General features: G+C 39.9%; 1 protein-coding gene across 1 annotated transcript in view; it reads left to right on the plus strand.

The window, feature by feature from the left end:
• The window catches only part of LOC114654378 (A disintegrin and metalloproteinase with thrombospondin motifs 19-like), a 221007-nt gene that overhangs the window by 16944 nt on the left and 186716 nt on the right, over positions 1–17347 (plus strand). The window contains exon 3 of the mRNA XM_028804882.2: positions 11211–11361. Coding sequence (XP_028660715.1) covers positions 11211–11361 — 151 coding nt within the window. The remainder of the gene's footprint in view (positions 1–11210; positions 11362–17347) is intronic.

Below are 17347 nucleotides of genomic sequence, written 5' to 3' on the forward strand. Positions count from 1 at the left end.
TACTTTCACAGTTCAAAGACATGCAGGTTAGATGAATTGGTGACACTAAATTGGGTGTGGTGTGTGTTTGGTGTGTATGTGTGTGTTTGTCCTGTGATGAAATGGCGCCCTGTCCAAGGTTTGTCCCTGCCTTGTACCCTATACTAACTGGGATAGGCCCCACATCAAAAGACCTGAGTCTCCATAGCAAGTCCTATCTGCACTTGCCCTTCTTATAAAGAAACACTGTGTGGTCAGACCAGACCAGTTTATTGTCCATGTGAACTCCCAGGTTCTTGTAGCTCTGTATCACGTCCATGTCCTCCCCGTAATGGTGAATGGTCTCAGAGTTGGAGGAGTCATCTGAAAGTTTCTGTAGGTGGCAAGCACTGGTATTATATTGGAAGTGCGTTGTGTATAAGGTAAATAAAAAGGTGGACAGCCTTTGTTGGTTAGGTAGTCCATGATCTAGGAGATTGTGGGGGCATCAAGATGCAAAATCTTGAGTTTTTTTTCCAGTCGATTAGGCAGAATGATGTTAAAGGTACTGGAAAAGTTAAAGAACATGATCCTGACTGTGGTGGTGGCTTTGTCCAAGTGGGAGCAGGCCATGTGGAACATGTAGATGAGAGAAATAACATGATATTAAAAAAGAAAATACATAGAAACTCTTGCTGACACATCCATTAGCATAGTTCAGTTATTCTTTGTAGGACCTGTTGGTGACTTTGGCACTGTGGAGTGTTGCCCAGTTTGTGTCACAGGTGTATGGATGTGGAATGGGGTGGTGTCCTGGTATTTTTATGCTGCCATGCAGATGACTAGGGTGAGTGTTGGAGAGAAGCCTTGGAACACAATCATGGCCTGTGATTAATAGCTGAATATATACAGCATGCCTCCACAGTGTAAGCTCATGAGTGAAAATCCAACCCATGGCATAAACATCTTAATTTCTGGTCTGTGGATATGTCTTTGCTGTAGAGATGTGCACTTGCAGGACCTGCCTTTGTGACAGACAATCTACATGACCACTCGCCAGGCAGATGTACAGGAAGAGATGTACAGTATATATAGAACCCTGTTCACTTTGACATTGAAATGGTGAGAGGGGATGTCTCTCTTAAATCGGAGGTCATGGGACATTGCAACAGGAAGACGTTTTTTGTAACAGTTGGAGTAGAACTGAAACTAATTGTGCCTTTAAGGATTGACATGAAGTGAAGAGTAAGCGATATGGTGTCTGTCAGGATCATGACTTGTGATTCTTCTATGACTTTGGCAAGGTTTTCCACTACACCTCATTTAATTGTTTTTTTGGTTATTTAAATGAAATCTTTACCAAGGGCTGTTTGTCAAATAGGAGAGACCTTCATAGTGCTCAGTGTCCATTCTTTTGTGTCATATGGTCAGAACATTTACTAAGGAACTCCTGAAGGTATAAAACACATTTGAATTTTCCAGAAAGTAATAAACCTAGAAAGATGTGCCCAGAAAGTTTTTTTTTCAGTACATTTTCACATAACCCTTGCAAAAGAATCAAATGGAGAGATGGGAGAGGATTGGTGTCCTAAAGGGGATACCCCATTTACTGCAGTTGCCTTTGTAGATGTTTGAGGATGTGATGGTCACCAAAGGTGATGACTATTACGCCAGAGCAATGGAGACTGGTTTTCATTCATTTTTTGAAGCAGAAAGGGTGAAAATGTGATTGATGTTCTTTTATACCAAACTTCTGGAGGGTGTGGAAGAGGATGAAGAGATGAGAAGAGTCAAAGCAAACTTCATTAGGGTCATCAACGCCTGATGCGTGACTGTCTTGGTTTCTCTTAACATCTCTAGCTGTGTCCTTGACACTCTTCTCTATAGTAGTGTAATGCTTTTTATATATTTTTTGTAATTAAGACATTTTTCATTATCAGTTTTGGAAATAATCACAAGGAGGTATAAAAAGGTTTGTGGTAGCCACCCCATATACCTGAAATAAATCGAGTTAAAGTAATCCACAAGAGTCCACATCAAAACTGAGATAACAGAACAAAATTGCAGTTTTATACATGGGAGACAGAAATGGGTGTGTATCTCTGGGGTTGGAATCTGAAGATAGGTCAGGAGAGGTAGAACTGGAAGTGTGGTCAGGTGGAATTTTCTTCTGATGGTTTGCAGAGGAGGAAATAGAGAAGGCTTTAGTGGACAATGCCACCCAATGGTCTGGCGTAGAATTACAATTATTTAAGCCCATAAGGTGCATCCCATGCACACATGTGTGACACAGTTAATGTGAACATTTCTCTGAATGATGATATGGCCTTTCAACTAAAATGACAACCATAAAATGCTTTAGATCATAGTTAGGAGAATTTTGTTAATTGTGCAGGATGGCACATTTGATCCTCCTGCTCCCACTGTTTTCAGTTAACACAAAGCAGCCGCAGGCCTCTATGCACTGTAAAAGAAAAGGAAAAAAAAAAGAAAAGCTTTCTCCAGGTAAGCAGGCTTGTGTATAGCCACAGACTTGGCTGTTTCACTCTGTGGCGCTGCTCCTCAGCCGGTAACCGGTAGCTTTCATTACAGTCCTTCCATTGCTCTTCACAATGCAAAAGCTTCTAGCCCACTATGGGTGGGACAGCTTACAGTTGCATGCGCCTTGCTTCCATGTGTGTAACCATGAGCTTTCTCCTCTCCTATTGCATTATGGATGAAACGTTAAGGAAGGCTTTCAGGAGTTGATGAAGGGTTGCCTCAATGTGCATTTGCAAAAGCAAAAAAGGTAAATGCTGTTTTCATGCTAAAATTAAATGTACACAGTACTGCAAAATGAAACTCGAAAATGTTTGTTTTAATGGTGAATAGTTATTTTTATTTGCATTCATAAACAAATATGAAATTAGAATGTCACATTTAAGTACAAAAATAAATAGAAATTTACTTAAAATTAAACAAACAACACAATTTATTCTTGTATACAATACTGTTCTAAAGCAATTTAGCATGAAAATATTTAGTCAGTTTAAAGTATACATGTCAAGAAAACAATAATACATAGGCATTGACTTACAGATAACTTCTCTAGTTTTTGCCCTTTGTTTTGTCCGCTTTTTCTGTTGCGCGCGAATGAATCACTCAGCACTCATCCGCCATCACACTGGCATTCCAGCGTCCCCGGTACTTTCTTTCCATGTCCTTGATGTCCTGATGGAATCTTTTGCCCTACTCTTCACTCACTGCTCAAAGATTTTTAAGGAAAAATTCTAAATGCGAGTCGAAAAGGTGAACTCTGGGACTCGTTCCAACCTATTTCCTTAAACATAACTAATACGTTTTTCACAACTTCTTTATAATTTGGATCTTTATTAATTACCTAAAAATGTAGAAATTACTTTTTTGAATGAAACCCAAGCCTGTCATTCCAAATTGTTCATCACACCATCAAATTGTGCATAAGATATACTATACGCAAACCAGCCCAATTTGGTGCTGGATACATAGAGAAGGCTCATATCAGGAAGGGCATCCAGCTGTAAACCGCAAAACCTTCATTATGGAAGAGTAGATAAATGTAAATATCTAGGATCATTGGAAGCCTAAGACGGAAAACTAGGTGCAGAGATAATCCATAGAGTACAGTGTGGATGGAGCAATTGGAAGAAGGTATCTGGAGAATTGTGTGATTAAAGAATTAAGGCAAAGGTTAAAGGTGAGGTTTATAAGACAGTGGTAAGACCAGCCATGAAGTTTATAGCTGAGACATTACCTTTAATGCTGAAATAAGCCCAGCCTATGGTATGATGCACTCAGCCATAGAGGGCCAACAAGAGTTACTAGTTCAACTAAATAGTATGTCTCTAGAAGCGTGAGGAAGACGGGAGACAATTGTGCAGAGAGTGAATGTGCTGACTTCAGAATAACAGTTACCACATTAGGAACTGAACCTAGTCTGCTGAAGTGCAGCAGTGTGGACCATCACACCAGCCCCGGTGTAACCATCCACCCAATGTCTCTTCTACTTATCCAGTTCATGGTTGCAGGGGGCCAATTGCCACTCTGAAGCAACCATACCAATTCATGGAAGTTTGTTGTTAATTTGTGGACGATGAGTGCAAATTGTGGTACACAAGTTAAAGCCAGTGTTAATTAATCCGTGGCCTGTTCTTTTGTACAACAGATAGATGCCTACAGAGTAGGATGCAGGAGTGGGGCTTTAATGGAGAATTGAAGCATTTCAGATAGGGAATAGATCAGTGGTTTTCAGTGGGACGCCATGAGAGCTACCCAGATGTGCCATGTAGTTCCATCTCTTTGGACGATTGAGCAGGTATATAAGATAGCATGTGTTTGTGGTAGTACAATAGTAGTGTGCCTTGGGATGTTTTAGGTTACAAAAATAGTACCACCACTGGAAAAAGATTGGGAAACTCTGGAGTAGATAGCTAGTGCAAGAATAGCACATCCTAGCCATTCACAACAGAATTTTTCAGTATTGGTTTGTTTGATTTTCAGAATTGATTTATTTAATAGTATTTTAGCAGAAATATGTGTTTTTGAGACATTGTAAGCATACTTTTGGATATCTGACATTAGGATTATGCAACATAAGAACACAGATTTTTGTGTCAAGGACTTCATCTGCACTCCCCATAAACACATGAGAGAAGATGCTTTCTTAGCCATTACTACAAATATTGATGAGTGAAATGCAAAAAAAAAATTAGCTTCCAATAAAATACATGCATTCCACATGCATGTGCCTGTCATTTAGTCTTTAAATGTAGATCTCTATTGGAAAAAAGTGTGCAACCTTCTTTATAGTACAGTCAGAAGCATCCCTGGAGAAAATAAACCCCTGAGACGTCCACAGTCCCAGTTAAGTTAAAGACAAAGTCAGACACAGCCATAGTCCTGCAGATCTCGGCCAACTGGCCGCCCACCCCCTCTTGGTCATTCTACAGTAGAGTCTGTGCTGACCATCTAATCTGATGACAGAATCTTTACATCCACTGACTCCAGGGCTCCCAGTATCTCTGATGTCTTTTAATGGGAAGAAAACTGCTTGGACAATGAGCGGTGGCACCAAGTGCCACAACAGGTGCCAAGAAGAGAAACAGAATAGAGGAGGGGTAGTAACACTTTATAATTATTTATAATTTTTTATATAAATGGATAACAAACAGTTGCAATACATATGGCTAAAGGCAATGTTGCAGTATGCAATTTTTCCATTGATTTTCAGTTAGAGGTTTCATTTACGTAATCTTAGCGAGTTGGAGACAGACGGCGGCGCACTGTTATGAAGCCAGTCACGTAATGTGACATGCCCAGCAACTCCCTCCAACTAGTTCATGACTCACTCTGACAAAAATCAAACAGGTTTAACTTTGCCTTTAGCTGTAAAGTTGAACTGTTTGTGCATGACAGCTGACAACCAATGATTGCTCGTCCTGAAGTACAATATATAGATTGTAGTGATAAGGAATGAGGAACATGCATGTTCTGTACCTCACAAACTGAAGAGAAGCTTGTCTGTCTGATGTCCCATGTTTTGCATACCACAACAGAATGAGAAAAAGAAAAAATGGTGTCTGACCTAAATGCACCTGTTTGTACAGTGCCGGCTCCATCAGGCAGCACGCTACTGGCTGTCAAAGAAAGGGACGAGCACCACTGTGCAGGACAGTCAGAACTCGATTGCTAAATGTGACATGCCCAGTAATTTTTCCAGTCATTTGAATTGACTTGTTCTGGTGACGAGTTCAGCAACTATTTTCAGCAAGTCTGACATACTCCGTGATTAGAAAGGGGCGAAGTGACATCGGTGTAATCAGCAGCTCTAGTCAGGGTTTGCTAGACTAAAGTCATGAGTCTTCAGTATGGAGACCGAAGGGACATTTCTTATAAAAGCAGACAGCTCTTTACACAGCTTTGGGGCCCTGTAGCTATTTTATTAGTCCTTGAAATCTTTAGTAAACTGGTATCCTGAAATCTTTTCCATTCAATGATTAAATTCCTTTAATTTTCTGTTTTGGTCAGTATAATGGAGTTTTTTGAAGCTAGGTTACAAACACCTCTTTAAGGAGGTGAAAACAATGGGATGCCATGTTTAGCGGTGGTATTGTAACAAGTGCTTCTATGTTGCGGGATAGGAAATGGAGAATGGTTACAAGTGGAAAGAGGGGAGCTCAGGCCTTCTGTATCCGTCCACACAGACGTGCCAAGTTGACTCTTATTTGTTGTTTTTATTTTGAATGAATTCAGATGGGTAAACGGCACTTGAGCTTGTCTGCTGCCAACATTTAGTGGGCTTAAAGAAAGCAGTTGGTTCTTACTTAATCTTTAAACTCGGTTCTAGATGAAGACGAAGCCGTGATGTACTCAGTCAAACAGGATTTTGCGCCTGCATGTCAAACCATGTCAGTTTAGGAGGAAACCTCTGAAGTCTCTTGAGACCGAAGGCATGCATAAAGGTCTGTTGAAAGAGAGGGACAAGTTTCATTGTGAAATGTCAGTGGTGAGTGTGGAGATCACTGCTTTCTTTTGTACTCTCAATGGACCAACAAGACTTTTCTTTTAGCACGCCTTCTCCTGGTGCATTTTTACTCTACCTGTTCCAACTTCCGATTTCAGCAGCCATACCACGGTTTGACAGATCAGTGACAAGAAGAAAAACCTCTCCTAGAGTGTCAGTGCATGAAAGTGATGGCTCCCCTGGAGTGAAAAAAGTGTTCCCCATGCCAAATGACAGCTGACTGTGACTGTGAGTAGGAGCTGCCATATGTCTGTTTTCTGAATGTGAAAGGCCATCACACTTTTGGCAAATGTTTTTCATTAACTTAAGAGGGTATTTTCCTTAATTACACGCTCCACTTTCCTTTAAGCTCTTTTCTTTGTGGTCGGGCCACAACCAAAGATCTACGCTTGCTCTTTGCAGTTTTAACAAATGCATGCAAGAAGTGAGCTTCCTGTCTGGAAATGGTGACAATAGGGAAACACTGGAGGAGAACCAGAAGGCTGTGAGGAGATGTGATAGCCGGTGAAAGGACAACTGCCTTGTTTATCGGAAATATGGCATCAATGCCCAGCTCAGAGGCTAGCTGCCCATTTGTCTGGGCTTAGTGTCAGTGGATTCGCTAGGCGATGTTAGCTTGTCCAAGTGGGCAGGTGAGTGTATCATATACTGTATATTTTATTCTATATACTGTATATTGGTGTACCATATATATTATATATACTTTATATTAGATGTTAGGTTTTTGTAAGCTATGAAGAGTAACAATCTTGTCTTTTGTTCTGAGCTCTTCACTAGTGATGATCAATTTTGTAATCTTGTCCGTAATACTTGTTCCCAAACAAGTCCCCCATACTGATGTTTACTCGATTTTGTTGACCTCTTTTGTAAGTCTGTTAAGCAAATAAATGTCAGTGTATACTGTAAATACGTGTGCATGTGTGTCCCTGGACATAAACATGTGCTTACGTGCCAGCAAGGAAGTAAGTGTATATGAATGTAAGGGTCTTGACGTATGTGAGGTCATGTGAGTTTGCACATATTTGAGTGTATGACTATAAGAGAGTGGTCTGTGATTATGCATTGTAATTTACTGTATATGAGTGTGTCCGAACATGTGTATGCGAAAATACATTTTAAAAAGCCAGCGTACCTGTCAAGGATCATTAATGGAATAATTTAAAAATATTTACTAGCTCTTCTTCTATATGTGCCTTCAGTGCCTTTCCTCTGTATTTGTGTATGTGTGAATGTCTCTTCACTGGTGCTCCCTCTCTCAAGTGTGTTCCTGCAAAGCCTGCATTGCAGACTCTGTCATTGTTTTCGAGGCGCCTTTCTCGCCTCCTGTCCAGATTTATGCTTGCCGTCGTTGAATATGACGCTCTTGGCTTGCCTTGTATGCCTTTACTCCTCCTCATGCATCTTACACACACATTTCCTCTTTTGTTCAAGTCACCAAAGCCAAACTGACCAATCACACCAAATCAGATTGCTCAAAGGGACGGGACACACAGACTTTGTGTTTTATTATATAGCAGATATCTTTATTGCCATTGTGCAAGGCACTATGTTGCATCTAATCATTGGCATAATTATACACCTTGGGGACAAGGGTCCACAATCACTGCATGGTTGTTGGTTGTTGCTTTGCAAGGCTTCATTATTCCCATCCCATCAAGGATTAGGCACAAGGCAAGAATAATCCCCGGATATGGTGCCAGTCCATCGCAGGGTGAACTCACACACGCATCAGGGTCCAAATTAGCATCAAATTAGTCCACCTGATCTGCATCTCTTTGTACTGTGGAAGGTAACTGGAGCACTCATAGGAAGCCCATGAGGATGTGGGGAGAACATGCAAACTCCATATGGGGAGAACCCAATTGTGGAGGACTTGAACTCAAGATACCCAGGACTTGAACTCTGATCTCCTTGTTGTAAGGCAGAAGTACGTTCGCTGTGCTAAATTTACCAATAAGTCAGAAGTTCCAAGGCAAACACAAGACAGTCTTCATAACAGCACACTACTTCTCTTTTTAAACCTAACATTCTTTTACCTCATGACTGCGGAATTATTGGTGGTGTTGGGTAGCATAATGGAATGGGCGGAGTCAGAGACAAATAGCACCTGTATAGACTGGCTGTGGGTGGAGCTTCACCTGTCAATAATGAGATGCAATGAAACCATTTAACTTTTTGAAATGTTCTCCTTATGATACACACATTTATTTTAGTGTGCAGTGTCACTATGTTAAACAACAACAATCACAGCACTGACACATTTGCCAATTAAGTCCTTGACTGAAATATGCATTTGTATTCCTACTCTTCACATTTTTTTAAATTCAGTGGAGTTGCAGCTCCTCTTGCATCCTGACTTTAGTTTTTCCACACTATCTTTTACTATTTGTCATACCCTGGCCTACAGTACTTGTTTACACTCTCTGGTATGCTGAGTCCTGCACACTTTGACCGTCTTGGCTGTTCTCTGTGTGGTCAAATGCTGTATCAGTTACAAGTTTCTATCATTGTTGACGCTAGTGATAAGCGAAATGATTTACTCAAAATTCTGCCATTCACACAGGAAAAAAGACATTGAGTGTTTTTGTGCATCAGTTCCTATTTTACCGTGTTATCAGATCACCTGTGACATGCACTTAACATGCAAAATAGCAACTAACCTGTTTTTTAATGGAGGATAGCAAGCAATGTCAAAGCCAACTCTGTAACTGCTATCTGTAATGTCTTACCTGTCTAGCTGTCTTAATTGTACCCCACATATTCAGTTTGCGGGGCCTCTAATGGCAGACTCCATCAATGGCAGACATTGATGATGAATTTAAGGTTTAACTTAAAAATTATATTTATTTCCATAAAGCAGAAAAATATAAATCACAGAAAGAATTATACAACCTGTGGCGTCATTCTGGGGACATCTGGGATTTTAGCCCTTGATGTTTGAAAGCTCGGCCCCCTTTAATCCCATTCTGTATTTTGATATGCACATGCATGGATGACTGTGCAAAAGTCCAAGGGGGAAACTCTTTGATTGCACAAAACCTTCAAGGTGGCAACACCATTCATCCCGCTTTTCAAACTAACATATATGTTGGATTAACAACACTATCAGAGGTGAGGCTAAGCCCCTCATAAGTGCTAAAGCTAGCGACACTCCTGGTTTTCATTCAGTTCCAGATGACATTTCCCAGATGACAGTTCTTTAGATAGCAGATTTGATGTCCTTCATCAGATAGTGAAAAGAATTTTTTTTTGCCAGAGACAGAGCCCCTTGTAAAGTATTCTAAGCAGATAGAGAGAGGTTAGGAGCACACACTGATACCGCGCATTGCCGCACCCACCACATGACAAACCAACTCAGGATCCCAGATTAGGACCCGAGTGCAGCCATGCAACAGGTGACACCTCAGCACCACTCTAGTTCAGATGGAATGGAACAGTGTGAGGTTTTTTATGGTGGCTGGAGTGCCAATTCTGCCACCAACCTTCTGATTGCCAGTGCAAATTCCTAGCCTCAGAGCCTCCACTCTGTCCATAAGCAGATAGCATGCTCTTAATTAAGTGTCTGTGGCTTCTCTCAATGTGTCAGAAAGGCAGAAAAGGAATCAAACACTTGATTCTCGCAGCAACTGAACTAAACTAAAATCTGAACTGAGACTCTTATTGAAAAAAAAGTTCTACTAAAAGGCAGCCACTCTTGTCCTACTTCTAAATTAAGCACACACACCTGGCTTACCATACGCTAGCAAAGCAACTAACATTTTTGCAGTTTCTCAAAACACATCAAGGTTATTGCACAAGTTCGAGGTCAGCTTCCATGGGAATCAAAAGATGCACTAAGCTGTAAACAGACTGGTTAAACAAAACATTCGAAGGTCCTGCTTTGCCTTTCAGCTTTCCCAGAACATACTTTACTGCTCTTTTGTTTGACAATTCTTACAGGCCTCAGCGTTTACCTGAAATCCGTCAGTTGAAAAGGTTAAAGCATCCCCTATACAGGTCATTCAGTATTTAAATTAAAATCTCTACTAAAGAAATATCACTGTAAATGTGTGCCTATCCTCAACTAGGAGAAAGCAGTTGCTAGGCAATGGGGTATGGGAGACGTGACTTTCCATGTAGTGAGATTTTACTGTAGATAACACACAGTAGTGTACACAATGGTGCGTTTTGGTGTATCTTGGGTAGAAATTGCCTTTTAACTGAATTTTAGTGTCAGTTTGACAAAACTGTGTGAATCGGATTGTGTCTGTTTTACTCCTCACTCGTCAACACAATCAGCAAAGTCTGACATATGGGTAACCTGTGTGATGGTGCCTTAGTGTGTATTGAAAGTGAGGATCTCAAAACTCTGAAACAGAGAAGTGTTTAGATCAATGGCGGCATTGCAGAAAATAGCCTTGTCATCAGTACTTTGAAGTTCCATCTAATATCCATTTTTGGTGATGATTCATCTGTTTTAGATTTTATTCTGCAGACCAGCAAAATTGGAGGGGGTCACTTAAAATTTTTTTGTAGTCTAGGGTGAAGTATAACGAATACCGGGGAAGAAGCAGGAATTTTAAAGAAGTTACAAAGCTTAAAAAAAGTGGCAGATACTAACTTACAGCAATAGACAGTAGGACAGTTTCAGTTCAGCTACTCCAGGAAACCTTAGGTGATAAAATCAATTGGGGAAGACCTACAGACCACTCTTGTCCTTTTTGCTTTACAGACAGGCTTCATCCAGCTGACTGAAGACTTTTTATTTATTGAACCAGTGAATCGCAGCCAGGCAGTCACAGGAGAAGCTCACCGAGTCTACAGGAGGAAACGCTCACAGGATGAAAATCAGATGTCACAAACGTACTGTGCTGTTCTGTCTGGTAGGTTCTTTATTATGTCGGCCTGCAGTTTGAGCTTTTAAATTGCTTTTTTGTGTTGCAAAAGGGCCTTTTACCAACTCGTAAACCTCCTCCTCGCATGCATGCTATCCCAGTAATTTACTTGTAAATATCTGGATTGATTATGTATGTGCATGTGTGTGTGTGAAAGCTGTGTTAGTCCCAAAAGAGTTGACCTGGCAGGGGTTTTCAGGGGTGAGACTTCTAACTTCATGTAGAAGCAAAGCCAGAAAATTACAAGCTAAATTCTGCAAAGTGTCATGGCCTCCACATTTATGACATGGTGACAGATGAGCCAGTTAGGAGAGACTGAGGAGTGAAAAGTTTTTTAGAAGACATTTTCAGTGGTGTCTAATCATTGGATGGATTTTGAAATAGAGGGCATCCTCTCAGGCAGTACGTACCAGTGAAGTGAGAGTTATGTACTGGCACCTGTGAAGCCGTGGTGAAGCCTCGGACTGCTTGACGGGCACTGCTCGGCTCACAATTTTGTGGAAACTCACTCCAATTCAACCTTCTGTAATAGAAGAGAAGATTAACAGAAATCTTATTTATATCATCACTATGTTGTTTTTCGAAGTAAGGGTTGCACCATAGCACACACTGCCATTTTATGCATGTAGTGCCTTGGATTCCAATCTCACACCCAGTTGTTTTCCTCTTTGCATCCCCAGAGAGTTTAGTTTAATTGGTGACACCCCCTGGCTCTGTGAATGTGCACTTGAGTAGACTCTGCAATGGACTGGATCCTGTCCTGCTTGTGTTGCCTTGTGTTCGACCCCCTGCATCCTTGAAGTGTGTGGGTCTGAGAATGTTGTGTTTTTTATGTATCAGAGGCTTGTTTTAATTTAAGTACCTGGATATTAAAGACAAAATAACCGAAGTACTGTACAATTAAAGGGGATTAACTTCAAAGTTGCTATTTCACAAATACAAGGGCATCTGCAAAGATGGGTCACATTAGTCAATCAGCAGTATGTGTCAGCTGTAAAAGATATCTGGCAATTAGCACTTAGAAATGGGAGTTTTCGATGCAACATGAAGCGACTAACAGAGGCCAGTGCCTGAATTGTAAGTGCCTCGGTCACAAAAACTGCAAAATGTCAAGAGAAACTGTGTCAAAAATAATGGTAAAATATGCCAAACATGGACAAATAATAATGATAATAATAATAAAAGTGGCTCAAAGTGCTTTACATAATGAAGAACAGTAAATAAAAAAAATATAACAACATAAGAAATTAAAATAAGACAATATTAGTTAACATAAAAAAAAGAGTAAGGTCCGATGGCCAGGGTGAACAGAAAAAGCAAAAAAAAACTCCAGATGGCTGGAGAAAAAAATAAAATCTGCAGGGGTTCCAGGCCACGAGACCACCCAGTCCCCTCTGGGCATTCTACCTAACATAAATGAAATAGTCCTCTTGTGTCTAGGGTTCTCACGGAAGGACTTGATGATGATGATGGACATTCAGACTTCTGGCTTTTAATTCTTCATTGTTGGAACATCATGGTGCTTTCGCCACCACCAAAAGGAAACCGGAAAAAGAAACAGAAGAGAGAATAGGGGTTAGTACAGATTTTAGAGCTACCATGGATAGTTATTATAATGAATTGGATATACAGAGTGTCAGGATCAAATTACAGTGAAATTATGAGAAGGCCATGTTAAAATAACGTGTTTTCAGCAGTTTTTTGAAGTGCTCCACTGTATTAGCCTGGCGAATTCCTACTGGCAGGCTATTCCAGATTTTAGGTGCATAACAACAGAAGGCCACCTCACCACTTCTTTTAAGTTTTGCTCTTGGAATTCTAAGGAGACACTCATTTGAGGATCTGAGATTACTATTTGGAATATAAGACGTCAGACATTCCGATATATAAGATGGGGCGAGATTATTTAAGCTTTATAAACCACAAGCAGAATTTTAAAGTCAATCCTGAATGACACAGGTAACCAGTGTAGTGACATCAAAACTGGAGAAATGTGCTCGGATTTTCTTTTCCTTGTTAGGATTCTAGTAGCTGCATTCTGCACTAGTTGCAAACGATTTATGTCTTTTTTGGGTATTCCTGAGAGGACTGCGTTACAGTAATCTAGTCGACTGAAAACAAACGCGTGAACTAATTTCTCAGCATCTTTCAATGATATAAGAGGTCTAACTTTTGCTGTGTTTCTTAAGTGAAAAAATGCTGTCCTAGTGATCTGATTAATATACGATTTAAAATTCAGATTACAGTCAACAGTTACCCCTAAGCTTTTTACCTCCATCTTGACTTTTAATCCTAATATATCCAGTTTATTTCTAATAGCCTCATTGTATCCATTATCACTAAGATTTCAGTTTTCTCTTTATTTAGCTTGAGAAAGTTACTATTCATCCATTCTGAAATACAAGTCAGACATTGTCTTAGTGAATCAATAGAATCGGGGTCATCAGGTGCTATTGATAAATACAGCTGTGTGTCATCAGCACAGCTATGGTAGCTCACATTGTGCCCTGAGATAATCTGACCTAACGGAAGCATGTAGATTGAGAAGAGCAGTGGACCCAGGATAGAGCCTTGTGGAACACTATATTGGATATCATGCGTCTTTGAGTTGTAATTACCACAACTAACAAAGAATTTTCTCCCTGCCAGGTAGGATTCAAACCAATTTTAGACACTGCCAGAGAGGCCCACCCATTGACTAAGGCGATTTCTAAGAATATTATGATCAATGGTGTCAAATGCGGCACTCAGATCTAAGAGAATGAGAACAGATAAATGGCCTCTGTCTGCATTTACCCGCAAGTCATTTACTACTTTAACGAGTGCAGTTTCAGTGCTGTGATTTGTTCTAAAACCTGACTGAAATTTATCAAGAATAGCATGTTTATTGAGGTGGTCATTTAACTACATAATGACTGCCTTCTCCAGAATTTTACTTAAGAAAGGCAGGTTAGAGATGGGTCTAAAATTTTCAAGAGCAGAGGGGTCAAGATTATTTTTCTTAAGTAGGGGTTTAACTACAGCAGTCTTAAGACAGTCTGGGAAGACCCCCGTATCTAATGACGAATTTACTATGTCAAGAACATTATCAATTAGCACGTCCGATACTTCTTTGAAAAATTTGTTGGTATTGGGTCAAGGGCGCAGGTGGAGGGTTTCAGTTGAGAAATTATTTTATGTAAATCAGGTAAATCTATCCTAGTGAAAGAGTTTAATTTGTTTACAACGGATTACTGGGGTTTAGGAGGGTCCATAGTGTTGGGGAGATATACTATGTTATTTCTAGTATCATTAATTTTTTTATTGAAAAATACAGCAAAAGCCTCACAGGTTTTACTGGAAGTACTTAGGAGGCATTCCTTTGTGTTACCTGGGTTTAGCAAACGATCAATCGTCGAAAATAAGACTCTGGGATTACTAGCATTGTTATTTATAATCTTAGAGAAATAGCAGTGCCTCTCAAGACGGACTGTGTTATTGTATTCTGTTATTTTAACTTTTAATATTTCATAGTGGATAGTTAGTTTAGTCTTCCTCCATTTACGCTCAGCTCTACGGCATATTCTCTTTAAATCAGACACTCTTTGGGTCTTCTATGTTATAACAATGCTAGAAGATTTTTTAAATGTCTTTACAGGTGCAACTAAGTCAACAGCAGCTCTCACTTTAGTTTTAAATCTTTCCACCTTATTATTTACATTATCCTCGCTATTATAGTTGGCACTATAAACGGATTGATTATTTAGAATGCTTGTAAGTTTTAAAGCTGCTGATGAGTCAAAGAAACGTTTTTTTAACAATATGCTTCTCATGAGTGTTTTCTAACATTATTTCTAAATTAAAAAGTAGAAGAAAATGGTCTGATAGACCAATATCAATAATCTGCTTTACATCAACCTTTAGTCCTTTAGTAATCACTAAGTCTAACGTATGACCTGCTTTATGTGTAGGCTGATTAACGAGCTGTCTCAAATCAAAAGAGTCCAGGATGTTCATGAATTATTTTACTTTTTGGTCACACTGATTATCTAAATGAAAATTAAAGTCGCCGACTATTAAGAGTGTGTCATAGTTCGTATATTAAAATTGACATTAAGTCAGAGAATTCCTCAAAGAAAGATGCGTTGAATTTAGGAGGTCTATACACGGATAATACTAGAACGTGAGAAAGTCTATGAATAACAACGGTGAGATACTCAAAGGATTTGAATTTACCAAAACTGACATCTTTACATTTTAACCGGCTCGAGTAAATGTTTGCTAAGCCGCCACCTTTCTTTCCTTGGCGGTCTGCACGAGTAAAACTGTAATCCAGAGGCGCAGATTCGATTAAAACAGCCACGCCATCTGAGCTAAGCCATGTTTCACTTGAAATCAATTTTTCTATCACTAATAAGATCGTTGATAAAAAACGATAGAAACAGGGGGCAAAACTTTAAAAAGACACTTCACAGGAGATTTGCTAAATGCCACTTAAGCGTCCAAAAAGTGAAAACGGAATTGAATGAGCACCATAGCAACTTGATTTTAACAAAACCTGCAACCACTGCAGCCCTCCTGGACCAGACTTGAGCATCCCATTATAGAGTACTTTATTTAATAGGTAGCAAAGTTCTTACATATTTTAATTTTAGTTTCTTACATTAGGTAACTACAATGGATTCAGAAACTCTTTAGACCTCTTCACTTTCTACACACTTTTTGTGTTGCGCTTTTATTTTGAATAGATACATTTGCCATTTTTGCTCATCAATCTACAGTCAATAACCCATAATGACAAAGTGAAACATGTTTTCAGAAAGGTTTGCTAATTTATTAAAAATCATAATCTGAAGACTGTCATTCATATCTGTATTCAGATGTTAATTCAGTACTTTGTAGAAGCCGCTTTGGCGGCAATTCAAGCTTCAGATCTTCTTGGATTAGTTTCTACAAACTTTGCACACTTGGATATGGGCAGGTTATTCAGTTCTCCCTGGTAGATCCTTTCAAGCTCCATTAGACTGGAAGGAAAGAGTCTGTAAACTGCTATCATTAGGTTCCTCCACAGATGTTGTATGGAATTTAAGTCTGGGTTTTGGCTGGGTCTCTCAAGGAGACTGTCACTCCAGCGTTGTATTGGCTGTGTGCTTTGGGTCCTTGTCTTGCTAACAGGTGAGGTGTAATCTGGAGCAAGTTTTCTTCAAGGACTTTGTATGTTGCTGCATTGATCCATCCCTCAATTCTGACCAGTCCCTCTGTTCCTGCTGCTGAAAAAGCACCCCCATAACATGATGTTGCCACCACCATGCTTCACCATAGAGGTGGTATTAGGTAGTTGATGAGCAGTGCCTGGTCTTCATCAGACATATTGCTTGAGGTTCTGCATAAGGAGTTAAATTTTACTCTCATCAGACCAGACAGTCTTTTCCCTCATATTCTCAGAGTCCATAAATGCCGTTTGGCAAACTCCAAGTAGGAGTTAGCCACACTACTACAATTGCCTGATTATTGGAGTACTACTGAGATGGTGGTCTTTCCAGCAGGTTTTCCTATCCCAGCAGAGGACTTCTGAACCTCTGTTACAGTGACCGTTTGGTTCTTGTCCGCCTCCCTAACCAAGCCCTTTCTTACCTGGTTACTCGGTATGACTAGATTGCCAACTGTAAGAAGAATCCTGATGGTTTCAGACTACTTCCATTTCACAATTTCGACTGTGCTTCTGGGAACACTCAAAGCTTTAGAAATAGTTTTAGCTCCTTTCCCTGATCTATGCCTCACCACTATTTGATTGTGGTGGTCTGCAGTGAGCTCCTTGGACTTCATTGTTTGGTTTTTGCCCTCACATGCAGGTGGTCTTCAGTCAAGTTCTAGACATGTCACAGAAGAGAATTAAAGCAAGCCCATATCACAATTTGGATTGCCACAACAAAGTTTCTGAATACTTCAATGAATGAGAGACTTTGGTTTTTAATTTTTAATTAATCTGCAAGTT

The sequence above is a fragment of the Erpetoichthys calabaricus genome, chromosome 7 (genome assembly GCF_900747795.2).
Source record: "Erpetoichthys calabaricus chromosome 7, fErpCal1.3, whole genome shotgun sequence".
Lineage (NCBI taxonomy): Eukaryota > Metazoa > Chordata > Cladistia > Polypteriformes > Polypteridae > Erpetoichthys > Erpetoichthys calabaricus.